Source organism: Gallinula chloropus (genome assembly GCF_964237585.1).
Source record: "Gallinula chloropus genome assembly, chromosome: Z".
In the NCBI taxonomy this organism is placed as follows: domain Eukaryota; kingdom Metazoa; phylum Chordata; class Aves; order Gruiformes; family Rallidae; genus Gallinula; species Gallinula chloropus.
This window is the reverse complement of record NC_140089.1, coordinates 74,431,865-74,459,754: the sequence shown is the minus strand read 5'-3', so window position 1 is coordinate 74,459,754 and position 27,890 is coordinate 74,431,865. Positions and strand designations below refer to the sequence as shown.

At 42.0% G+C, this 27,890-nt stretch overlaps 1 protein-coding gene across 1 annotated transcript in view; it reads right to left on the bottom strand.

The window, feature by feature from the left end:
• Positions 1-382: 382 nt before the first annotated feature.
• TTC33 (tetratricopeptide repeat domain 33) overlaps positions 383-27,890 on the bottom strand; it is a 60,047-nt gene continuing 32,539 nt past the window's right edge. The window contains exons 4-5 of the mRNA XM_084278101.1: positions 17,526-17,657; positions 383-1,070 (exon numbers count right to left, since the gene is read on the bottom strand). Coding sequence (XP_084134227.1) covers positions 720-1,070; positions 17,526-17,657 — 483 coding nt within the window. The 3' untranslated portion in view covers positions 383-719. The remainder of the gene's footprint in view (positions 1,071-17,525; positions 17,658-27,890) is intronic.

Sequence of the window (27,890 nt, the reverse complement as noted above, 5' to 3'; positions counted from 1 at the left end):
ACCACATAAGCAAAGGCCAGTTTCTGTCTCAGCTGAATGTTCTTTCCTCTGGTGAAGCAATCAGTAATAGCTAAGCATTCAGGGGCTTGTTTGGTGTAGCATTTCCTTACGTCTAATCAGAAAGTGGTTAACCCATTCACCTATGAAAGCAACATAAAGGCTAACACCAATTTCATCTGACTGCAAGTTAAATGCCAGGTCTCTCTCACACACATACGAGTGAAGTAATAATCTGACTCTGCTTCATAGGGAACTTCCTTATTGCAAAAGTAAACCTAATGAAAATACAGACTTTCAATAACAGAGAACAGTTCACACTTTAACTGGAAGAAAAATAATGTTAATGAACAAGGACTGAAATTGATTTTTTAAAATTCCCTTTTTCTTTCACTGTTTAAATAAAAGGTTATTAATTACTAGGAAAATGCAGACATTAACTTGTAAAATTATGAAATACATAAAGATCAAAGCAGTTGTTAGAATGTAGTTACACATTTTAACATTGCATTTGTTCATCAGATTTTTGGAATCAACTCTTGGCTTTCTTCTCCAAAACCATGGAACATTTCAGGTCACTGCTTTTTCAATTTACATAAGAAAAATAGCTTCAATTCTTTAAAACTCTGTAGGCTTTCCCACTGTTTAAATAAAAACATAGCAAGCTGGATACAATAAATAACACTAGTTCTTAAAACAGTATGGCAACCCATAAGGCTGACCTATCGGGCTCTGATGAAAAGGGTTTCATCAGGGGTTGTAGTACAATTCTCCTTCTCAGTAACAGTCTCTACTGTGCCAGAAGCAGACACAATCACTACTGTTTTAGCTGCTGAAAGAGCTTTCTCCTTCTCTGCAATGGCAGCACACACTGCCACAATTTCATCACTTTCAAAGTCATAGTCTGGGATTGATTCCTGTGCAATCTCTTTTTCTATTGCCAGTGCTGGCACTGCCTCAGTCTTTGTTACCCTCTGTTGTTCATGTAGTTTTCTTGCCCAGGAAAGGTCCTCTTTCCACAATTCAGGGTTCATTGGAAAGATGTGTAAGGATACCTGGAAACTTCGGATTGCCTGTAAAGAGAATATGTAAGAAACAAGGATTGGAGACTTTAAAGCATTCATAATTCATCACAGAAATTAAAAAAAAAACAATTCAAGCAAAGACAAAAGCGGAACAACTCTCCCTCAGCTAAGTTCAACAGCAGCGTTACCCAGAAACCACCGTGCGTCCAAATGTCTGAAATTACCAAGAAGTTATGAACAACCTGGCAACAACAGAACAAATAAAAGCTCACATGTCAAAAATAGTGCTATAACTAAAAATGTAAAAGCAAAAATAATTTCTGTTTTGGTGATTCCCTGTCTCACTTTCTTCCTGTCATCAGATATAAGATAAGGCAAAAGCAGGCGGGTATGGTTTAAAGAAATGCAGAAAAGGGATGACTGGGATTTAAAGTATCACTAATGTTGCTGCTTTTACATTAGCACACAATCATTTCACATACAGCACTAATATTTCAGCAATCCTACATCCCTCATATTAAGCAGTTTCTCTAACAGATCTGTGGTTGCAAACACACTTAACAGGGAAAAATAGACAAATTCCCAACTCGGAAAGCTGCTCTAAGAAAGAGCTCCTATAATTGTACAAATCATGTCATATTGATACAACTAAATACAGCGGATACTGTTTCTCCTGTCTTTCAGTTCAACTCAGAAAAGTCCCACAAATAAAAACGCTCAACATAGAAGTTCACAGAATCACAGAATTTCAAGGTTGGAAATGACCTTTAAGATCATCAAGTCCAACCATTCCCATCCTATGCTAAACCATATCCCTAAGTACCTCATCAGCCCTTTTTTAAACACATCCAGGGAAGGCGACTCAACCCCTTCCTGGGCAGCCTGTTCCAGGCCCTGACAACTCTTTCAGTGAAGAATTTTTTCCTAACACCTAATCTAAATCTGCCCTGGCACAGCTTCATGCCATTTCCCCTTCTCCTATCTCCTGTCACCTGGCTGAAGAGACCATCGCCCACCTCTCCACAACCTCCCTTCAGGTACTTGTAGGTGGTGATAAGGTGTCCCCTCAGCCTCCTCTGCTCCAGGCTAAACATCCCCAGCTCCCTCAGCCGCTCCTCATAGGATTTGCCCTCCAGCCCCTTCCATGACCTCAATGTCCTTCTTATGGTGAGGAGCCTAGAACTGGACACAGTACTCGAGGTGCAGCCTCACCAATGCCGACTCCAGGGGCACAATCACCTCCCTGGACCAACTGGCCACACTGTTTTTGATACAAGCCAGGATGCCATTGGCCACCTGAGCACACTGCTGGCTCATAGTCAGCCTGCAGTCAACCGACACCCCCAGGTCCTTCTCTGCCTGACAGCTCTCCAGCCAGTCTCCCCCAAGCCTGTAGCACTGCATGGGGTTGTTATGTCCCATGTGCAGCACTCCACACTAGGCCTTGTTAAACTTAATCCCATTGGTCTCAGCCCATCAGTCCAGTCTGTTCAGATCCCTCTGAAGAGCCTCCCTACCCTCAGGCAGATCAGCACTTCCTCCCAGCTTAGTGTCATCTGCAAACTTACTGAGGGAGCATTCAATCCCTTCATCGAGGTCATTGATAAAGATGTTGAACAAGACTGGACCCAGGACTGAGCCCTGGGGGACACCACTTGTGACCGGCCTCCAGCTGGATTTTGTTCCATTCACCACCACCCTTTGGGCCCATCCAGCCAGCCAGTATTTAACCCAGCTGAAGGTCCACCTGTCAAAGCCAGTGGCAGCCAGTTTCTCAGTCAGAATGCTGTGAGAAACTGTCTCAAAGGCTTGACTGAAGTGCAGGGAGACTATTAGTTGATAAATATTTAAAAAAAAAAAGACTAATCCAGTAAATGTGATATTCAGTAAAAATAAGAGCTTGATGCACTACTGGAAAAATGCTGGACCAAGAATTACAACTGTACGTTACATATACCTACATTAACAGTGAAAAGGTCATGACTGACCTTACCCACTTATAGTTATGTGTACTTTACACTGCTGGTTATGCCTGGTGAGTAATGGAAACGGCCACTTGAGTGACCAAACTCTTGGGTGACAAGGTATCCTTCCCATAGGGTGGGAAAACAGTGATGAAATGGATTTGGACTGTATCTGGGAAGGATTCTGCATTTAAACACTTCAAAGACATAGGAGCAACTGCTGAATTAGATAGTCTGGTGTAATGTATAAATACTTAAAGCATACAAATTAATTGGAAAAATTACAACCATTCATGTACATTGACAGAAACGGCCAATTCACCCTTCTGCTGGCACACATTAATGTATGAACTCTGCATGATGTGAATGCAGCTGACAAGAGACACAAATCAGATTTAAGAAATTCTGATTATGCTGTCAGTATTAATGGTGTTGTAATAGGCAGCCTTTTAGTTCTAGAAAAAAAAAAATACTTTATTATTGGTCCACAGCCAGTTCTGAAGAGTAGGAGCATACTGAACTTTGAACAGAAGAAGGACTGCAGTTTATTTCTTGTAAAACAGTGTTATTTTATCAACATTGCTAGCTTCCCAGTGATAGATGAACTAGAAGTAAACAATAAATAATGGCGGTTTTTTTATTTGTGGTGTATTAGCATGATAAGATAGAGATGCTGCTGCGACAGCAAAACATTGACCAATCAGATGTAGCCCGCGAACACCGTATGGTTGAAAGAAAGCAGCCGTCTGCAGAGCATATAAAAAGGAATGATTCTTTACAATAAATCGACTCTTGCTTGCATCAAGCTGTGCCCTGTCTCTCTCCGTCGCGGCATACTGAACTTTGAACAGAAGAAGGACTGCAGTTTATTTCTTGCAAAACAGTGTTATTTTATCAACTTTGCTAGCTTCCCAGTGATAGATGAACTACAAGTAAACAATAAATAGTCGGGTTTTTTTTTAATTTCTGTTGAAAACAAAATGTAATCAAACACCATCTGCTTTTATATTTTCCATGAAAGAGGGTCCCTAATTAAAACCTGCCTATATAGTTATGTTAATACACAATAAAGAACATTAAACAAAGTAATCAAATGTGAAGTAACATTTGATAAGCTTAGAAGCTGCCTTGATGATTCATACAACAGAGCATAACACAATCATCTTAGTAAATTATTACAAAAAGGATTTAATGTGTGACATTTTTATTAATATATAATAATTAAAAATTAAATCTCAAGTGTGGCCAAAAAAAGCAGAGAAATTAATTTTAAAGAAGCAGTGCAACACTAAGAAAGAGAGAACTGTCAGCCACAAAAAACTTCATGATGCCACCAAAACTGCTTCCACAGCCATTCATTTTTATACATTCAGAAGAAAAAAAATAACAGGGCTAGCTGTAATTCTCCAATGGATGGATATGTAAATCTCCTTCCCCCGTCTAGCATTATAGTAACACGTGATGGCACTAGATAAACTTGGTACTTCTAGCCTCATTTTAAACAGCAGCTGTGGTCTTTGAGACCCTGCACGTAAGGACTAAGGTATTTTAAATCTGTATGTACTCACATAGATGCTCTTGCTTCTGTAGGGAAGACCGCTACAAAATCTACTGCAAAACTCAACATAAGCCAGCAATGTGTGCTTACAGACCAGAAAGCCAACTCTGTCCTGGGCTGCACAAAAAGTATGACCAGAAGATAGGAGGAGGCAAATCTGCCCCTCTACTCTGCTCTGGTGACACCCCACCTGGTGTACCGTGTCCAGCTCTGGGGTCCTCAGTACAGGAATGACACGGAGCTGTTGGAGCTTGTCCAGAGGAGGGCCACAAAAATCACCAAAGGGCTGGAGCACCTCTCCTATGAAGACAGGCTGAGAGAGTCGGGCTTGTTCAGCCTGGAGAAGGAAAGGCTCCAGGGAGACCTTACTGCACCCTGCCAGTACCTCAAAGGGCCTGCAGGAAAGCTGGGGAGGGACTGTTTGCAAGGGCACTGAGCAATAGGACGAGGAGAAATGGCTTTAAATTGAATGAGTGTAGATTTAGATTAGGTATTAGGAAGACATTTTTTGTTACGAGGGTGGTGCAACACCGGAACAGGTTGCCCAGGGAAGCTGTGGCTGCCCCAAGGAAACATTCAAGACCAGGCTGGATGGGACCCTGAGCAATCTGATCTAGTTGAAGATGTCCCTGGCTCATTGCAGGGGGGGTTGGGACTAGGAGACTCTTAAAGGTCCTTTCCAACCCAAACCATTCTACAATTCTATGATAATATTTTATTAGAATTTCTCTAAATTCCTCCACTACTCACTGTGAACAAAAATAACAACTTTTTATAGTAAACATAATGAAATTTTACTTTTATTTAAAGAGTCCTCATTAAATTTCTTTAAATTTAAAAAAATCAAGTATTTCAGATGTTTCTACTCTAATTTAATAGTTTATATCATATAATCTGAATGGTAGGTATTATCTATTTTAACTTGAAATAGACTGAACTTCTCTGTGCAACTTTTCTGTTCAGTTTCTGTTTCAGTTTCTATCTGGAAACTGATTTTAAGCAAAAAATAATTCTTCTGTCTTCAAAAAATGAAGTGAACACTTAATATTTTGTGGTTCTTATGTTTATTAAACCCTTTATTCAAAGGTTCTGGTGTTCTCATGTTTTCAGAAAGCACTTGAAACATAGTAGGCAATTTTCCTGATGCAGAAGACTAAATATACCTATTGCAACTTGGTCAAGTTATAAGGCCATGAATGTCTTTGTTTCCATTTGGTACATCTCTGTGAAACAACGCTAGCTTAATCCTCCTGGGCTGGAAGTTCTTTACTGCAGGGAATTTGTAGTGTGGATGAAGATGCATCACCCCTGGAGTGACTCAGCAGATGTCCTCTGGCTGAGCCTGCAGGTATGAGAATGGAATAGGAAGATAATGGCCTGAAGCAGTTGATAGGAAAAGATCTCCTCATCAGTTTCTCTGTGCCCAGGCACACTGTCCTGGTTTTGGTAAGGATGGAGTTAACTTATTCTGTAGCAGCGGATGGAATGCTGTGTTTGAGTGTTAAAATGGGAGTAGTGCTGATAACACCCTGATGTTTTTAGTTGCTGTCAGACAGTCGAGGACTTTCTCAGCTCTTCATGAGAAAGGAGGGGCGAAGCCAGGACAGGTGACCCAACTGACCAAACGAAGTCACTCCAGGAATGAGTGCTGCTGTACCGGACATGCTGGAACTGCAGTATGAACTGGAATCGTAGGCAGCCAAGTGGTATGCTACAATTGACATTGCAAATGCTTTCTTCTCAATACCACTGGCGCCAGAGTGCAGGCCACAGTTTGCTTTCACTTGGAGGGGCATCCAATACACATGGAATCGTCTGCCCCAGGGGTGGAAACACAGCCCCACCATCTGCCATGGACTAATTCAAACTACACTGGAAGAGGGTGAAGCCCCAGAGCACCTGCAGTATATTGATGACATCATTGTATGGGGCAATACAGCAGAGGAAGTATTTGAGAAAGGAAAAAGGATAATTCAAATCCTTCTAGAAGCTGGCTTTGCTATAAAACAAAGCAAAGTCAAGGGGCCTACGCAGGAAATCCAGTTTTTAGGAATAAAATGGCAGGATGGGTGTCGTCAGATCCCAATGGACATTATCAATAAAATAGCAGCTATGTCTCCACCAAGCAACAAAAAGGAAACACAAGCTTTCTTAGGTGTTACAGGTTTTTGGCGAATGCATGTCCCAAACTACAGTCCCATTGTGAGCCCACTTTACCACGTAACTTGGAAGAAGAATGATTTCCAATGGGGACCTGAGCAGCAACAAGCCTTTGAGCAGATCAAACGCGAGATAGTCCATGCAGTGGCCCTTGGGCCTGTCCGGACAGGGACAGATGTTTAAAATGTGCTTTACACTGCAGCCAGGGAGAATGGCCCTACCCGGAGTCTCTGGCAGAAGGCACAAGGGGAGACTCGAGGTCGACCGCTGGGGTTTTGGAGTCGGGCCTACAAAGGCTCTAAGGCCAATTATACTCCAACAGAAAAGGAAATACTGGCCGCCTATGAAGGGGTTCGAGCCGCTTCAGAAGTAATTGGAACTGAAGCCCAGCTCCTCTGGGCACCCCGACTGCCGGTGTTGGGCTGGATGTTCAAAGGGAAGGTCCCTTCTGCACACCATGCCACTGATGCTACGTGGAGCAAGTGGGTTGCACTAATTACTCAGCGGGCTCGAGTAGGAAACCCTAATCGCCCAGGAATCGTGGAAGTGATCACAGACTGGCCAGAAGGCAAAGATTTTGGGATGTCACCAGAGGATGAGGAGGTAACACGGGCTGAAGAAGCCCCACCTTACAACAAACTGCCAGAGAATGAGAAGCGATATGCCCTGTTCACTGATGGCTCTTGTCGCCTTGTGGGGAAACATCGAAGATGGAAAGCTGATGTATGGAATCCTACAAGACGAGTAGCAGAAGCCATGAAGGAAAAGGTGAATCAAGCCAGTTTGCTGAGGTGATGGCCATACCGTTAGCCCTGGGCTTTGCTGAGAGAGAAAAGTGGCCAATGCTCTACCTTTATACTGATTCATGGATGGTAGCCAATGCAATGTGGGGTTGGTTGCAGCAGTGGAAAAAGAACAACTGGCAGCGTAGAGGAAAACATATATGGGCTGCTGACTTACGGCAAGATATTGCTGCCCGGTTAGAGAAGCTCGTTGTAAAAGTACGTCACGTTGATGCCCATGTACCTAAGAGTCAGGCCATGGAGGAACATCAAAACAACCATCAGGTAGATAAGGCTGCTAGGATTGAAGTGGCTCAGGTAAATCTAGACTGGCAACGTAAAGGTGAATTGTTGATAGCTCAATGGGCTCATGACTCCTCAGGTCATCAAGGGAGAGATGCAACATATAGATGGGCTCGAGATTGAGAGGTGGACTTAACCATGGATGCTATTGCACAAGTTATGCATGAGTGTGAGACGTGTGCCGCAATCAAGCAAGCTAAGCATTTGAAGCCCCCTTGGTATGGAGTACAGTGGATGAAATACAAACATGGGGAGGCCTGGCAGATTGATTGCATCACCCTCCCACGTACCCGCCATGGGAAGCGTTACGTGCTTACAATGGTGGAGGCAACCACCAGCTGGCTAGAAACATATCCTGTACCCCATGCCACTGCACGAAATACAATCCTGGGCCTTGAAAGGCAAGTCCTATGGCGACACGGCACCCCAGAAAGAATCGAGTCAGACAATGGGACTCATTTCCAAAACACTCTCATAGACACCTGGGCCAAAGAGCATGGCATTGAGTGGGTGTACCACATTCCTTATCATGCACCAGCCTCTGGGAAAATTGAACGATATAATGGGCTCTTAAAGACTACCCTGAAAGTGATGGGTGGTGGAACATTCAAATACTGGGATACACATTTAGCCAAAGCCACGTGGTTAGTTAACTCTAGGGTATCCACCAATCGAGCTGGTCCTGCCCAGTCAAAATTTCCACGTACTGTAGAAGGAGACAGAGTCCCAGTGGTGCATATGAAGAGTTTATTAGGGAAGATGGTTTGGGTCATCCCTGCTTCAGGCAAAGGTAAACCCATGTCTGAGATTGTTTTTGCTCAAGGACCTGGTTGTACTTGGTGGGTGATGCAGAAGGATAGAGAAGTTCGATGTGTACCTCAAAGGGATTTGATTTTAGGTGAGAATAGCCAATATAATTAATAAGGTAGAAATTGTATTATAGTAATTGCTAAATAACCCATTACTGTACATTCATTATTGCTATTATTGCTGTATGTTGTTACATGTTGTACCAAAGGAGTTACAGCCAGAGTCATACAAGTCAATGAAGGAAGAGTGCCGCGATGACGGGACCAAGACCTGGTATTCCAAGAACTTTTTCCTCCTTCCCTTTGAAAATGAACATCTTTGATTCACAGACTATGAACATGGACCATATCAGGTGTATCAGTCGAGAGCCTAAGATGCAGCATGCAACGATCCAGTAGCGCATACTGACACCATGAGAGGCTGTTACGACGAATGAAGCCTGAAAATCATCATAGACTAAATGTTCATTCACTCAACAAACTCAGAGGAATGGTCCATAGAGAAAGGGAATAATACCTGTATGCACATGTGTGTGTATACATGTGTATATACATATATATGTGTCTGAAACAAGAAACTGGTTGTACACAAAAAGAAATGGTTGGATCTGGTCATGACGTAAATGGTATGGAATAAGGGGTGGATAATGTCCTGGTTTTGGTCAGGATGGAGTTAACTTCATTTGTAGCAGCGGATGGAATGCTGTGTTTGAGTGTTAAAATGAAAGCCGTGCTGATAAAACCCTGATGTTTTTAGTTGATGTCAGACAGTCAAGGACTTTCTCAGCTCTTCACGAGAAAGGAGGTGCGAAGCCAGGACAGGTGACCCAACTGACCAAAGAGAGTAGTCCACACCAGTTACTTCCTGCCCAGGATATCGGGGGGCTGACGGGAGGAAGGCCGAGGGCGGCTCTGGGACACACGGTTCTTGCGGGACAGTTGGTTTCCGGGACGGCTCTGGGTGGCACAGCCTGAGCTGTGGGTTTGGTGAGAAACTGCATTGTGTATCAACAGCTTCATAGATTTTTGCTCTAAAGTCCTGTTAGCATTGCTATATTGTATCTTTCTGTTATCTTAGTAAACTATCCTTATCCCAACCCACGGGCCTCTTATTTCTTGGTTTTGGGGTTATTTGCCCATTCCTCTTCCTTTTTCCCCTCCCTTCCCTTCCCCCCCCCCCCCCCCCCCTTCCCTCTTTCCCTGCTCTTTTCCTTTAAGGAGCAGGCAGCTGCGTGGACCTCGGCTCTCAGCCAGGGTGAAACCACGACACACACATCTAAAGTCTCCTTCACTGGAGATATTCAAGACCTGTCTAGATGCCTACCTGTGCAACCTGTCCTGGGGAGCCTGCTTTGGCAGGGGGGTTGGACCCGATGATCTCTCAAGGTCCCTTCCAACCCCTACGATTCTGTGATCTCTCTACTAACTAGAGTTTCAGAAAATTTCCTATCAGCCTCTGTCCACTTCAAATTTCTCTTCAAGGTGCCTCTTCCTCACTTCCACAGCTTCCTTCTTCCTCTTCCTTTGAAGAAGTTTTTATCGCCTTCTTGTACTTTCTCTTGCTTTGATGATGTTTTCCCATTTCCCAGGTCTCCTTTTGCACCAGCTCACTGCTTTCCAGCCCTCTTTGCTCACATCACTTACTGCTTTGTCTGCCTTTACACCTCAGTGACCAGCCCTGTAAGACACTACAGCTTGCTCTGTGGAATTAACTGCTTCAGGCTGCTTCCACCAGAGATCTGTACACTGTGCTCTACTGCGGGCATGGACATAATGATCGAAGGAACAACAACAAAAAATATCACATCCTACAAATCGTCATCTTGAGCCCAAGAAAATATAGCCTGCAGTTATAAGAGTGGTCTTAACTTGCAAATCAGGAAAACCCAGTAGGATGGAAAACATTGACCTGTTACCAAATTATACTGCAAAATTTATTACAATGGTCAAACAACTCTCTCCCCAATCACAGTTTCTCACTTACTCTGCACCTGTTCTAGCTAATACTTTTCATCTAAATGTTGAGAAGACACACTTCATCATCACAGCTCAAAATGTCTGAGCATCTGACAGGAATAAGTAACAGAAGGCCCCAGCTCAGTCAGTGGGCAACGCTCAGAAGAACCGAGCACCCCTGCAAGAAACGTAGCAGAAAGGTCATTTGAACCATAGGAGACTTGCTTGCCCTTCTGTTTACTTGACTGAAAGTAAAAACTGCTTTTGAGCAGAAGATACTTTTGTGCATTAAAAACACAAATCATTAGGTGGGTTATCAAAATATATTTATGACTCCCAAGAGTGGTTGTTTAAAAAAAAAATGACACTTTAGTAGCTGGAGACTGCTTGACTAGCAGAGGACACCTGGGAAAGCCCATATTACTGGGTATTATCTATAGCTGTGTAGGACTGTTTCAAGCTGTTGAAAATAATTTGACACAATCCTACTGTAACTGACAAAAGTAATTCTAATTTTTTCTAATGTAGTACCTCCCCAATACTATGCACAAGAATGTGTATGTGGCTGGTGAGTACTTCAAGATGGAACAGGCAAGACAGCAAAATGCTCTGTCACATGTTTCATTCTCAAAAGAACTTTCTTTCACCAAATCCTGCTAAGGAAAGCAGTATCATTTGAACCATGACACAAACATTGTAAAGGAATAACAAGAAATTCTAGGCCAAAGTCATAAAACAGAGATTTGTAAAATTGCATTGCCCCTTTCTCTGTTCATTTATGAACAGAAGAAGAGTCAACTATAATAATATAATGATAAGATTAAATATTCCATTGCTATAGGATAATGCACACATTTTGTCATGCCTAGGAGGATGATAGTCACAGCAGTGTAATTAAATACTTTATTCTCATACAACTTTATATTAAAAAAAATAATCTGAGTTATTTATCCCATCAAGTTAACAGGAACAGAACCTGAAGCACAGACCTACATGCTTTTCAATAGAAAGCCAACCTGTTTCCTTTTGATTATCAAAATCTTTACACATGTACATTAATAACATTTTGGAAAATTCTCTCAAATTCATAATCAGTTCTGTTAATTAGCTGCATTCCAATAAAATGCAGGAATCTATCTACTAGTACATAGTCCCATCTTTACATGAAACACCTAGAAACTATTTCTTTCAAGAGAAATAAGAGAAAATGGCTGATGTGAGGACTCCTGCTGCCAAGGCTTCTACTTCAAAGCATCAAACAAAAAGGTTCATATTTACACATCTGCATGGTCACCTCTGTAATCCTAAATATCCCAGATTTGACATGGAGGCCCAGCCACAATGTGGTAAGATTAAGTCACAGAATCACAGAACTGTTTAGGCCAGATGAGGTTATCTGGGCCAACAAGCAGAGGATGGTTGCCCATGAGCATGTCCAGATGGCTTATGAATTTCTCCAAGGAGGGAGACTCAAGTTGCTTCCAGTTGGCCACTTCTTAATGCTGCTTTTGCTTTGTTTTGTTGAGTGCAGGGCTCACCCAGACTCATGGACAAAACTGTTCTAATGAAAGGTGAGTAGGAAACTTACTGCCTTAGTTCTCATCACCAACACAGTAGAGATACTGCAAGCCTGACCACATTTCTACAGTTCCCACATCACACTGCAAAGTTTACACAAGTGTGCTCTTGCAAATTAATTTGTGGAATTCAAGGAATTTCAGCCTTTAGAGAAATAAAGTTAAATGTGGGCAGGCAGAACTTCCTTTTTCTTCAAGTATTTAATTAAGTATTACTGTTGAATTACCCTATTTAGTACATTCATAAACAAGAGCCAACAGCAGCTTTTATAAAAGCTAAATAGAAAGGGGCTAATTTTTCTTACTCTGTCACAAGTTTGATCAAACCAAAGCTTCCTTTGTTTGCAAAAAAGTGAATATATTATGCGGCTCACAACATAAACCAGACTTTTTTTTGATGATTTATTTTAGACCTGGGAAACTTGAAATACAGTAAACTCTTTTGTTCCTAAGAAGAAGTAGTACATCATCCATTGTGAAGTAATAAACGTATTTTCAACAGACCGTTTGGCAGGATGTGGGTAGTGAAGACAGACATTTGGTGGGGGAGAAATGAAACAAAGAGAGGAAGCTGCTCTTGAGAGGGGTAGTAATTCCAAAATCTCAAAGCATTACTAAAAAGCCCTGACTATTAACATTTTTTGCAAAAAAATATAATGCAGTGACAAGCTTAGAAAATTACAGTACTGAAAAGCTAATTGGAAAAGGATAATTATGACTCAGATCACCTGATCAAGAAGTCTGCACAGGTTCAATGATTATGAAATCACTTAAGCTTTTTTGGGGTGGGCAATTGGCTGACAGGTCAGGCTCAGAGGGTGACAGTAAATGGGGTTACATCTGGCTGGTGACCTTTCACAGTGGGGTTCCCCAGGGCTCCAGTTTAGGCCCAGTTCTTTTTAACATTTTCATAAATGACCTGGACTCAGGACTAGAGGGTGTCTGAAGTAAATTTGCAGATGACACCAAACTGGGGGGGTGCTGTTGATTCAAGGCTGGAGAAGCCTTACAGAAAGACCTGGACAGATTAGAGAGCTGGGCAGTCACCAACAGCACAAAGTTTAACAAGGGCAAGTGCCGGATTCTGGACTTGAGAAAAGGCAACCCTAGCTGCACACCCAGGCTGGGGGATCAGATGTTGGAGATCAGCCATGCTGAGAGGGATCTGGGGTCTTGGTCGACAGCAAAGTTAACCATGAGCCAGCAGTGTGTCCAGGCAGTCAGGACGACCAACCTTACCCTGAGGTGCATCAAGCACACCATGGCCAACCCGTTCGGGGAGGTGACTGCCCAGCTCTACACTGCACTGATGCAGCCTCACCTTGAGTCCTGTGTGTGCAGCTTTGGGTGCAACAGTACAAGAGGAACATAAAAATATTGGGGAGTGCCAAGAGGAGGGCAATGAGGATGGAGAAGGGTCCAGAGGAGAAGTCTTATGAGGAGCAGCTGAAGTCCCTTGGTTTGTTCAGCCTGGAGAAGAGGAGGCTGAGGGGAGACCTCGTCACAGTCTATGGCTTCCTGATGAGGGGGAGTGAAGGGACAGGCACTGATCTTCTCTCTTTGGTGACCAGAGATAGAACCCATGGTAACTGCATGAAGCTGGGACAGGGAAGGTTTAGGTTGGATATTAGGAAGAGGTTCTTTACTGAGAGGGAGCTTGGGCACTGGCACAGACTCCCCAGGGAAGGGATCACAGCACCCAGCTTGACTGAGTTCAAGCAGCGTCTGGACAACGCGCTCAGTCCCACGGTCTGACTTGTCTGGTCCTATGTGGAGCCAGGAGTTGGACTTGATGATCCTTATGGGTCCTTTCCAACTAAGGCCATTCCTTGATTCTATGTTTTAAGACTCCTCCAATCTTAATCTTGTAAGATTTCTCAAAAATTGCCTGGTTCAAAAATAAATAGTGAACATTATCTGCATTTCAAAATAACTCCCCGAGTGCCTCTTTGTATGTGAGAATATGTTAAGCAGAAGGCAGTTCAATATGCCTAAAGTCAGAAAGGCAGTCTGTGACATTCCACCTCGTGGCCTGAAAATGTCAGCCACCTTCATTGGTAATAGCACAGCCATCCAGGAGCTGTTCAAACGCATTTCTGAGCAGTTCACTGTCATGTTCCGCTGAAAGGCCTTCCTACACTGGTACGCTGGCGAGGGCATGGACAAGATGGAGTTCACAAAGGCTGAGAGCAACATGAACGACCTGGTGTAATTAACCTAGTAACTAGAGGCCAGTCAGCCTCACCTCTGTCCCCGGAAAGGTAATGGAACAGCTTGTTCTGGACACCATCTCCAAGCAATTGGAAGAGAAGAAGGTCATGAGGAGTAGTCAGCATGGATTCACCAAGGGGAAATTGTGCTCGACCAAGCTCATAGCCTTCTATGATCTCATCACTGGCTGGGTAGATGGAGGGAGAGCAGTGGAGGTCATCGACCTTGACTTCAGCAGGGCCTTTGATACTGTCTCCCATGACATCCTGATAGCAAAGCTGAGAGAGCATGGGATAGATGAGTGGACAGTGAGGTGGGTTAAGAATTGGCTGTCGGACCGAGCCCAGAGGGTTGTGATTTGTGGAGCAGAATCTGACTGGAGGCCTGTGACTAGCGGTGTTCCCCAGGGCTCGGTGCTGGGTCCAGTCCTGTTTAATATCTTCACTGACGACCTTGATGAGGGAATAGCATCCACCCTCAGCAAGTACGCCGATGATACAAAGCTGGGAGGAGTGGCTGACACGCAGGAACACTGCGCTGCCATCCAGAGAGACCTGGACAGTAAGAAACCAGATGAAGTTCAACAAAAGCAAGTGTAAAGTTTTGCACCTTGGAAGGAACAACTGCTTGTATCAGTACAGGCTGGGGGATGACCTGCTGGAGAACAGCTCAGTGGAGAAAGACCTGCGGGTCCTGGTTGATGACAGGTTGACCATGAGCCAGTAGTGTGCCCTGGTGGCTAAGAGAGCCAATGGGATCCTGGGGTGCATCCGGAGGAGTGTAGCCAGCAGGTCAAAGCAGGTGATCCTCCCCCTCTATTCTGCCCTGGTCAGGCCTCACATGGAGTATTGTGTCCAGTTCTGGGCTCCTTGGTATAAAAAGGAGAGGGATCTCCTGGAGAGAGTCCAGAGAACGGCTACGAAGATGATTAAGGGCCCGGAGCATCTCCCTTATGAGGAAAGGCTGAGTAAGTTGGGACTGTTCAGCCTTGAGAAGACTAAGGGGGGACCTAATTAAAGTTTATAGTTATCTGAAGCAGAGGATGCAGGGGGAATCAGCCAGCCCCTTTTCAGTGCTCTGTGGGGATAGAACAAGGGGCAATGGCTGCAAGTTGGAGCACAGGAAGTTCTGCACCAACATCTGGAAGAACTTTTTCACAGTGAGGGTGACAGAGCCCTGGGACAGGCTGCCCAGGGAGGTGGTGGAGTCTCCTTCTCTGGAGATATTCAAGACCCGTCTGGACGCCTGTCTGTGTAATATGAGCTGGGGAGCTGCTTTGGCAGGGGGGTTGGACCCGATGATCTCTTGAGGTCCCTTCCAACCCCTATGATTCTGTGATTCTATGACTCAGGGCCAGTACTAAGGCACTGGGACACCAACAGGTCTTTTTGGCACTTCTGGGCTGCTTCCTCAGAGACAAAAACATTCAGAGGGTAGACTACCAGGTGATAACTCCTCCTCCCTCTCTCCACAGACAGTAAAGTCAATACAATTACAAAGGCACCTATAGAAGCATTTCGTTCCAGAAGAACAATGTGCTGTGATTGTTCCCATTTAAAAAGCTTTGGTTTGCATCATGGAATAATGTTGAGCTACAAAAATTAGATTCCTTTCTGATTAAGCTCGACAATGTGCTCCAAGAGAGCACCTGAAGGGCTACTCTGAAGTAAAATAAATTAATAATGTGTGAGTACCAGGTCCCCAACACTATTAACTCAAGTTAACGACTTCTATTGGTGTGATGTGATGTGCCAGAGTAGACAAAGTTTATGGGATCTGGTGAGCAGACCAGGTGTTATAACTAATATGGGCATATCAATATCTGAAATTCACATTACAGTCATTGTAGCATTTTTTAAAGAATAAGCATCATCAGTTACCTAAGATTCCTGCAGAAAATAAAACTTTGAATGCATTTTAAACCCTCAGAATTTACAGCAACAATTTAAAATGCCTAAAAAGAAAACAATATTTACAAATTCTAACTCCAGGCAGGACAGACGACATACTCTTATCATTGCTATCACAGAAACCATGGAATGTCATCAGTTATGTGATGCAGATATACATGAACTTATATTAAATATTTAATGTTATGATACTGCAACAACATAAGGTAGCACGCTACACAGCTGCAACACAACTTTTGTCTTCTTATTCTCATCATTTGGGGTTTGATATTTTTGTGGTTTATTTAATACTGCTCCTTACTACATGATCTGCAGCATCTCTCAAATTCTCTTTTTTCCTTGAAAATGTTTTATCCAAACATTGTTACTTTGCAAAAACACTCTAACAACAGATGTATGTCTACCAAACCAGCACAGAGGTGCTTTTATCAGAAATAAAATTTAAATGGTATCTTTTTTCTAACTGGGAGTTTATGAAGAATTATTTTTCTGATGAGCTTTTATGAATGCGTCTGAATTTAAAAGTTCACTATGTTTCCATGCTAACTAGTAGCAAACTATTACACGACACATTTGACATTATCTAAAGGTGTGTAGCCTACAGGCAGAGTGTGATCTGACATGGCAGTCTCGCTTTGCATCACATTAAATGGCCAAGACAGCACCGTGCCATATAGCTCCAGCTACAGCAGAGCATCTCAGCCAATTTAGCCAGCATTCAGGGTCAAGGGGACAGAGGAAAGCATGAATGAGTGAGCACGTATGATTTGCTGTACTTGAAGCAAAAAAAGTAGGAGCCAGGGGAAACAAGATTCTGGAATTTGTTAGCATTTATGAGTGAATTTAAAAGTTCACCATGAGTAAACTACAAGTTCATTATGAGTGAACTTTTAAATTTATGAGCCTGAATATTGACTGGGACTTCACAGTACCTTCATCTTTAAACTGTGCTGAGCTGTGCTGTAGCAGTACCATACCCAGAATGTAGTATGTGCAGTTATGTCACCACAGTCATTCTGTTGCACAAAGCTACCCCATAAACACATTATATAACACAAATGGCTTCCATAAACCCAGCAACAAAACCACACAGGAAGCATTTGTGAAGGACAATGAAGTGGAGGCAATACTGGAGACAACAACCACCTTCTTGCTTACTTTCAGCTTACATAAGGATATTCAGCTACCTTGAGTAGTTCCATGCTTTCATTCACACACAACTCAGAAGATGCAGCTTACAGGTTCAGTGTACTAATGTTGTCTGTTTTCCTACCAGTGATATCTCTCCTAATCCAAGCTGGGCACGTCCCAAAGTCTGCCAGGCATCCCAAGAACGTGGGTTTCGCTGGACAGCCATCTCTGCTGCATGCACTGCTGGGAACATTTCATGTAAAGACATCAAGACCTATGAGAGGAGAAGAAAAATAAAAGGAACAAGAATAAGCAAAAGTGGAAAGAGAATTACATTTTCTGGGAACACCCAGGCAACCACCATTGTTTTAATAACCAAGGAGAGTTCATCTCACCTACCTTTGTATCATAGACTGGTTTGTGGTGGAAGGGACCTCAAAGATCACCTAGGCCCAACCCCCCTGCTCTGGGCAGGGACACCCTCCACGAGACCAGGTTGCCCAAAGCCCCACCCAACCTGGCCTTGAACACTGACAGGGAGGGGGCAGCCACAGCTTCTCTGGGCAGCCTGTGCCAGGGCCTCATCACCCTCACAGGAATGAAGTTTTTCCCTACATCTAATCTAAATTTACCCTATTTCAGTTTCAACCCGTTACTCTGTGTCCTGTCACTACATGACTTTGTAAACAGTCCCTCTCCAGCTTTCCTGTCAGCCCCTTTAGGTATGGGAATGCTGCAATAAGGTCACCCCAAAGCCTGCTCTTCTCCAGGCTGAACAAGCCCAACTCCCTCACTCTGTCTTCACAGAAGATGTGCTCCAGCACTCTGATCATCTTTGTGGCCTCCTCTGGACTCACTCCATTCCCTTCTTACACTGGGGGCCCCAGAGCAGGACACAGTACACTAGATGGGTTCCTGTCCCCGGGGACCCCAACATAAAAAGCCCAAGGACCTGCTGGACCTTCTTGTTTGGTTTTTTTCCCCTTGTTTAAACATCAGTTGTATAATCCCAGACCGTTACCCCCACTCATCCCATAGCTCATGGAGAGAAACAGGCTTGCTAGAAGATGATTCACTTGATCTGTTTCAGCAATTCTATGAGAAGGAGATGAACTGCTTCTGAAGGTGTCTCTTCCCCTCTCTTCCTCCCTAAAACCCCTATACTCTGTAAAAGCATAACAGAGTACTCTGAAGGACACACACAGTGAGAATTAAAAACGATATATAAGCAAGTTTTTCAACAAAACTCCTGGGTTCTGCTTTTTAATAGCAGACTGGAATCTACCCAACACAGTTGCAGTGCACATGATACAATTATAGCAACCATCCCTGTAATTCAGCATGGAAACAGCCCTTAACAATGACAGCTGCATTTGGAAAGTAAGCATTCTGCAATAGCAAAGCCTAACTTAGACATGAAGTCACCTACACTGTTTAAAAAAAAAACAACACCCAAAAGTGGTTTCCGGATGTGGAAATCTCTCTTACTCAGCAGTACAGGTTAGTGACAGCCTGTTACCATAGTTTTCTACTCCTTGTATTGGATCTGCATAACTGAGCCTGTAAATCATAGTTAATATACAATATGGCTCAAATCTTGCCTTGTTTTTCCAAGACCACCATGAGATTGGCACATTACCTGAGGACCTGCATCACTCTGAGATCATGAGTTCAGACACCCACATGCTATGGTGATAGATACCAGTGTAAGAAACAAATGACAACTGCATTCCTGCAGAATGATGAGAATGTCAACCACAGGAGTGAGACTCATGTGTGGGCAACCACTTTCATCCCAACTGACCCACGAGCATGATGAATAATATTAGAACGTATTAGGACTTCTGCTGAAGTATAAAAAGCATTTAACCTGGCTGTTCTATGATATGTTAAATAGAAAAAATATGACTGTGGAGTACAGGAAGATTCAAATGCAATAATCTTAATATTCCATTAACCTAAAGTACCTGTATTGCACTCACTTGAGGACAGAAGGGGGCGGGGGGGGGGGGGGGTAGCTTTCTGCAGCAAGGTAATCCTGTACCAGAGAAACACGGGAAGTGTAGCTTCTGACAAACTCATTGGATCCCTACTCCTGCTGTTTATAAGACTAAATTTTTCTGAAGACTAGTCCTATGGCTTCTCTTCATTTCTATTTAATAGGCTGTACACTGGAATTTATAAGTACCTAAAAGTCTTTTAAAACAACCCACAGGTGTATGTAATTTTTCCTTTTATCCTCAACAGTGCTTTGTAAACAGTTTGTGATGAATAACGTGTATTTTTCCAAAACTCTCAGCTCAGCTGCATTTTTGTGTGCACCTTCTCTTACCTGCAGCAGATCTGTGAAATGAATCAAACTGTTGCTAGCGGGATAGGTGTACATCCTACTAAGACTGATTCTGCACCCATGAGGTAGCTTTCACATTAATCCTGTAATGTGTTTATTCTCCTGAGTGAAAACAAATCGAAAGATACACTCACAGAAAAATTATGTGCCCAGAGTGTTCAGTATTTCCTACCAGTACTTCCTACTGCAAGAGAGTAACAAAATATATACGTTTAGGAAATCTTTTGTAGATTGTAAAGGAATTGTACTGCTTTATTTACTGAATCTGACCTCAATAATAAAAGACCAATTGTACTTTAATCTATTTTATAGCAGATGTGTGTGATAATTTGAACAGCTGCTTTAAAAATGCTGGTGATAATTCCTGTGCTCCTAGTAACTACAGCATTAAGTTTCTTGAGGAACTTACAAATAGCAATTCGAATTTGCATGCATTTTGCCCAGCACGGCTGGTTTTTTCAGTTAACAGAATGACTCAGCTATACTGGTCAGTCATTATGAAAGAATAAACTCATTAAAGACACTACTTTCACACACTTCTGTTTTCATATGAAGAGATTATCAAAATTAACACATGCTGGCAGACCTGAATGTGTGCAACCTTATTGAGGGTTACTCTCCCTGTGATATTATTATCAATTCAGTAACACACACCTGTATGCTAGATACCACTGCTACTTGAAACAGAACCAGCAAACACTCAAGTTACTCTGCATCTAGAAAGTCATGCTGAAAAGGAAAAACAACACCCAACACTGCCAGCATCATTTTTCCTCCTGCACGTCCACAACAAGGTGCTCAGTCCTTTCACTGGGGCTGGCCTCATGGCCAGGACAAAGCCAGACAGGACCATGTGTGCTGTAGCCCCCTTTGTTGTGCAGTGTGCTAGAGGCATACTTGGCATACAGGCATGTCAAGCACCAAATCTATGTGCATGCACACCAACCCCCCATTACACACAGCCTAGTGTGGTCTCCATTTTAAGTACCTAAGGGATTATTGTCACTCCTTAGGCTGTCTCCAAAAAGAGGGAAGTGGCCTTCACCAAAACATGCATTTCTTAGACTGGTATGATGTTAAGCTGGTTCAGGATAACAAAAACCCACAACCATACTTCTAATTCCATACATCATATAAATCGGTATTTATACATACTTGAATAATGTAATAATCTTGAGTTCTGCATGACAATAGAAGGTGTGAGGCTTATTTTCAAGGATGTAGCTACTCCTAAATACTACCTGCATTGTATTTCAGATCTTCTTGCGCAACTCACTGCTAATTTAAACATACCTAGAATTATAAACTCCTTGTCTCCTTCATAAATGACCTTACTGCCATTTAACTGTAGTGCTGTCATTACCATGACAGATTCATTCTTATTTTCTCTTCCTTTACATAAATTTACGTTTTTGCTGTGTTTAAAAGCAAGGTTATTTTGCTACCTGTTCTTTTTATTGTTGGTCCTTGATCCCTATACATCGCACATAATGGACCAAATTCCATTTGACTTTGTAGAAAATAAGACTTTATAATGTCTTGTTCAAAGTCTTGCCCCCACTTTCTACTGTAAACAACTTAATTTTCTTCCCTTGTTTTAACAACTTGTATTATTTCTTTCCTTTTATGTACCCCCTTTTTAACAGATTACTCTTATTTTATTTACTCCAACGTGGCATCAACGTAATGGTCTATTTTTCTGCCTCTTACAAACATGCCCTCGGGTCTTCTTGAATTTCAGACCATATGCTTGAAATACTTGAGCTGATCAGAAAATTAGTAATCTTTTTCTTTCAGATGTGTGATCAAAACATGAATCTGGAAACCAGTAGCAGTCCTTACACCCAATTTGAGCAGAATGCTTGCTGCTACTCTTACCTTTCCACAATCTTCTCTCATCATAATTTCTTTTCTTTATAAGTTTTCTACACTTGAGGCATTTAACTTCAGTAATTGTTTTTAAACACTTAATTCTGTAGAAAACAGAAGAAAGAAGACACACACGAAGGCTCCCTCCAAGATAAGCACATTCTTTGAGTAAAAGAGCAAAGTGAACTCCTCTGTGTCGGTAGTGTTTGTTTTGGGGAGCTCTACTGTACTTAATACAACAAACTCTTGACCCACTTTTAATCCCCTACTGACTGCTTCAGTACAATTGACTCCAAACTGCAAGCTATCCCCAGTATCAATCGAGATCCACATACAACCGCATTACTTCACCAGTAACTTCGTGCAGTCTCTTTCCATACCAATTACATTCACACCAATTTCAGTGTGTATATTGTGGGTGTTTCTGGACAGCAGAGAATTGTCAGCCTCTGCTAGTTACTTCCAGGAAAGCATTCAGACTACGAGCAAAACCAGGAACAAGTAACCATTATTCTAAAAAGACTGCAAACCATTAAAACAGACAATATGGAATATTTCTTTTTAAACAGAAGTTTACTTTTTAGAGGAATTAGTTCAGCTGCATTAAGATATTCTTCAATGATCAAATAGCACAATGCTTCACAGAGAAGCTACGTATGACTGAAAAATACATTTAAATCCCTCTTCCTCTATGTTTCAGCATCCACTTAAAGAGTCTTTAGATGGCCATACATTAAGGAAAATGCAGAAATACAACTTTGTCATTTGACAGCACGAAGATATTAAGCCTGTCAAAAGTTTGCTGGAGAAAACCTTCATAAAAGATGATCCTAGAAGCAAAACAGGTTTTTAATCAGCTCTTTCCTGAGGCAAGCTGACAAGAGAGGGCTATTTTGCCAGAATCAAAGATGAGGGTACCAGTGTTTGCTTATGAACACCTTTTTAAGAGTTGACACACTAAGATTCTATTCCCTTCCTGTTGCTCTCTAAATAGTTTCTCAGATAACTTTTCTTTTGCAAAATTTATTAGCAGGAAGGCACTCCAGTTTCACAATTAAGTAATCCCACTGCATATTTGATTTTGTTTGCAATTATATTGATAATACTTCCTTAGAATACATTCTTAAAACTAATCAAACAATACACAAAATCTTAAAAAGCAGAAAAAAACAACTCAAAACTCTCAGGCACATACATATTTAAAATGTCTAGAAGGAAATATCTTATATTGATGTTCGGTAGGTAGATTTTCAGAACTTAATTTTATTCCAACATCAACTTACAAGGAACATCCATGCCACTACAATGGCTTAAGTTGGAGAGATCTAGCTCTAAAAACATAGTTGAATTAGAAGAACTCGGTGAGGAAAAAACAAAAACCCAATTACACTTAGCAACTGCCAGCGGGAACTGACCAAGTATTAAAAATCCAGGCAGCAGAATGACCCATTCTCTCCTACCCACAATAGTTTGGAAGTGTTATGAATCTGAGTAAGTCCTGGTTTTAGATGGGCTCACCGGGTTGGAATGTGAATCACTGCTTGTAGATACACTCCAAGTTCAGTGAAACTGACCCAATTCCTTCTTCCATCCAAAACCCCATTTTAAAACACTGATGAATAAAATTCTTCCCGCCCATAAGCAGTTTACACTTATCCACATTGTGAAGCAATTCCCACCACACAGCAATGCTTTTTGCCACATAGCGTTCTGGAGTGTGTATCAAAGTTCTGAGGGGAACTCTCACTACCTGCCAGTTAAAAAACCCAACCCAACCCAACCAAACCAAACAACAAATACCAAACCTACCATTTAACAATAATCATCAATTACTAGTTGATTTATTATAATGTAAACTTGGGATTGAGAGTCTTGATTGTGTCTTGAGAACCTAAAGCAGGAAGAAGCATGGGTGGAAGTTGATATTATTTATTCACTGAGTTGGAGAATAAGAAAATCTTTAGGAGAACAGAAATGGAATGGCTTGAATATGAGTCTGATAGGTTTGGTCTGTTAAAAACATATAGATATAAATGAAACGCTGGTCCTGTTCAATGAATGCAAACTGAGGATGATGGTTGTACAGAAACTGGATCCTCAGACAGCTGATGACAAATAGAGAACGAAACAATCAGAGAATGGTTTGGGTTGAAAGAGACCTTAAACATCATCCTGTCCCAACCCCTCTGCCACGGGCAGGGACACCCTCAGCTAGACCAGGTTGCCCAAAGCCCCGTCCCGCCTGGCCTTGAACACTGTCAGGGAGGGGGCAACCACAGCTTCTCTGGACAGCCTGTGCCAGGGCCTCACCACCCTCACAGGGAAGAATTTCTTCCTCAGATCTGATCTAAGTCTCCCCTCTTTTAGTTTATACCCATTACCCCTTGTTCTGTCACTCCATACCCCTGTAATCAGCTCCTTTCTAGCTTTCCTGTCAGCCTGTTGAGGTACTGGCAGGCTCCAATAAGGTCACCACAGACCCTGCTCTTCTCCAGGCTGAACAAGCCCAACTCTCTCAGGCTGTCCTCATAGAAGTGCTCCAGCCCTCTGGTCATCTTTGTGGCCCTCCTCTGGACTTGCTCCAACATCCAAAATTTGCTTTAAATGGAGACAAACCCGACTGTTTATGCTTCTATTTACTTGTTTCTATAAATATCTATTAAAAAAAATCATGTGTACTTCAGGGATCCTATCAGAGTTGCACCATGTGTTTGACAATGTTATCTGAAATTTGAGGCATAAGTATCACTGGATAAGCAATGCAATTCAGGAAAAATCTTATGAGTGGTGTAGAGTAGTAGAATGCCTGATTCCCAAGAGACTAACATGTTTCTTCGCCCAAGAAGTAGTATCACATGGTCCAGTACACAAACGTCCATACCCAAATTCAAAGGATGTGTCAAAGTCCTTTCCTCCAGCTTTGTAATTCAAAGGAGCAATAAAATAGTCCAGTCAATGTTTAAGAAACTTAGCTCATAAATTTCAAACTGACTACATTACTAGAGGTAATCTTCATATGCTCTTTTCAATACACTTTAATACTAATTATCTAGTAACTACAATCAACACTAGACTGTTGTGAGGTCTTTTAAAGATTTTTTTTAACAAAAATATAGAAATTAACTGCTTGCATAGAAGTTTACTTGCCAGTCACTCTGCTTGCAACAGGGAAGCACTTTAGGCTGGTGATGGAATATCTAGTATATACACTGAAAGATCTTGCACGCAAAGAACAGCTCAAGTGCATCCCTAACCTCTCCACACACCACAATCAATCTGTTTTTAAATGGATCAAAGAGTAGTTGAGAGCAATGGAAAAATATCTCATCAACTTTTATGGGCTTTTGAAGCAGTTGAGCAATTCCACAATTCCCATATGTTTGTCTGGAAACACACTTACTGCAAGTGTCATTGACAACTGGGAATTTTAAACACTATTTCCGCTGCTCAGTAATATTGAGAAGACATTTGCCCCACATCTGTTAAAATACAGATCTTTAAGAACTTGCCATAAATATTTACAGATTCCTATGGGGTCATTAGCATATTTATCTGAGGTGCACACTAAACAACAGGGTATTTAAAATGTAACTCTGCTGCTGAGAAAGCACATACTAACAATGGAGGAAGCTGCCATACAACCCCGCATAAGACCATCCTAATAATGTAGGATGATACACAGAAATTCAAGTCTGTGCAAAGCAATCCAACCAATGTTAATTCTCCAAAGAAACTACTTCATGAGGAGACTCTTCTTCACTGAAAGAACATCAGTATAGACCATAAGGACCCTGTGTATTTCAAGCTCATTCTTAACATCAATCACCTCCTCTAGAATGTGACTCATCTACCAAGGCAGGCAGATTTTCGCAGGCCCAATGCTGGTCCAGCACCCCTTGCTGAAGCTGCTGTACAGTTCTTCTGGAGCTACCAAAGCTTTCTTATTTAGCTACACAGCAATAGCTGCAGTAATTGGTATGCTCAATTGGAATAACTAGTTAGCTCCAAGACAGTTTAATTTAAATAATAATACAGTATTTTTTAAATTGAGTTACGTAGCAAAATACTTTTAGCAAAAACAGATTTTTACAATTGGCATTAGTGTCTTTAAAAGTAGAAGGATACTGAATTACACACTAATCGGCGTCCAGTAGGCATTAAGTCATACCACAACAAATCTGTAATAATTATTTGTGTGTATTAAAGAGATGTTACCAATTTCAAGGTAAGAGCTTTTGTTAAAAAGACTATATAATTGTATAAATACATAGTATTTTGAATATAAACCTTTCTTGTGTTCTCATTCACAGCATAAAGAAATGTCCTGGTTTTGGTCAGGAGAGAGTTAAATTCATTTGTAACAGCGGATGAATGCTGTGTTTGAGAGTAAAATGGGAGTAGTGCTGATAACACCCTGATGTTTTTAATTGCTGTCAGACAGTGAAGGACTGTCTCAGCTCTTCATGAGAAAGGAAGGGCGAAGCAGGACAGGTGACCCAACTGACCAAAGAGAGTATTCCACGCCAGTTACTTCCTGCCCAGGATATCGGGGGCTGACGGGAGGAAGGCCGAGGGCGGCTCCGGGACGCGCGGTTCTTGGGGGACGGTCGGGTTCTGGGAGAGCTCTGGGTGGCACGGCCTGAGCTGTGGGTTTGGTGAGAAACTGCATTGTGTATCAACAGCTTCATATATTTTTGCTTTGAAGTTCTGTTAGCATTGTTATATTGTATCTTTCTGTTATCTTAGTAAACTATCCTTATCCCAACCCACGGGCCTCTTATTTCTTGGTTTTGGGGTTATTTGCCCATTCCTCTTCCTTTTTCCCTTCCCTTACCTCTTACCACCCCCCCTCTTCCCTTTTCCCTGCTCTTTTCCTTTAAGGAGCAGGCAGCTGCGTGGATCTCAGATCTCAGCTCTCAGCCGGGGTAAAACCACAACAAGAAAGTTATGCAGTATCAGAAGCTGAAACCAGAGACACACAGTGCAACTGCCCAGCACTCTTCTCCCCCTCAGGAAAGGAAGCAGAGGCACAGTGAAAGCACAGGCCCAAGTTCTTTTATTATTTCAGCTTTCCAGTGGTTTCGTTACACAGACAAGACGAACTAGAGTCACACTGACAGATTTTCAGCTCCTCCAGGTCAGAAGGAAAGCCATGGACCTCATTCCTCCAACCCACCTTTGCCGTTCAGCTGAAACACAGAGCCTGGGGTGCCAAGGAAGCAATGTTCCCTCAGCATGAGGTACTGCAGCTGCAGTGACGACTGAAGGATGTTTTTTACTAAGTATGCATTTGCATAAGTCACTGCATCATAGTTTGGATTCTGATAAGCTATATAGTTCCCTGTTGTCTTGTCATTTCCACTGTAAAAATATTTGTATAATTTCAACTGAATAGAGTACTTTTGAAGAAAGGTATTCACTAATTTGTCCCACTGAATGTAACTGTCCTTTTCAACACTGTTCTAAGTCAACAACAGCAAAATCAACTTGAAAAACAAAGGCTTCAAAACATTCTGTGTTAAAAAGCCAGCATCAGGGCATATAAACTGTTTCCTTTTAACTTAGCAGAAACCACCTTAGATGGTCTCTTTTATGGAAAACAGAGTTAAATCTTTATAGCATAAAAAAAACTTCTAGGACCAATCCTATTTTCACATCTTAGTAGAATGGAATAGCAGGGTTAAAGATTAAACCCACAAATGAACAGCTACTTTACAGCAAACTGGAAAGCTGAATTAGGCAGAATTAAATTTTTCTATCACTTCTAATAGTGCATAATTAAGATTTGGAACCCCTTTGCACATTGCTCTGCAGATGCTAGAAGTTTACAAGACAGCAGAAAACCATGAGATATTTGTTGAAGAAAAATCTTTGAAGCACCTCTAAAAACAGTGAAGTCCCAAAGCCAAAGCTTGCTGAAGGGTGTGAAAAGTACCAGAGCATAAGTCCTGCTACATGCTTGCACTATCTGTGTGACTCTTCCAGCCATCTGTTGTTGGATGCTGTCAGGATACTTGGCTAGACTGACCCTTTGTTTAGATTAGCACTGATGTAAAGGCATCCAAACAGAAGTAAATATTCAATTGACTTTTATATGTGTAAAATGTTTTGTTACCACAGAACTCTAACTGCGTAAGAGTCAAGCACTTAAATCATATAGGAGATCCATAAATATTAGTATGCTTCATAAATAATACACAGATTTGATTCTAAGTATTCCCAGATTAAGAGAAAGCGCCACTGCAGGACTTCCACAAGGTTTAAACAATACGTATAAAGATATTTTAA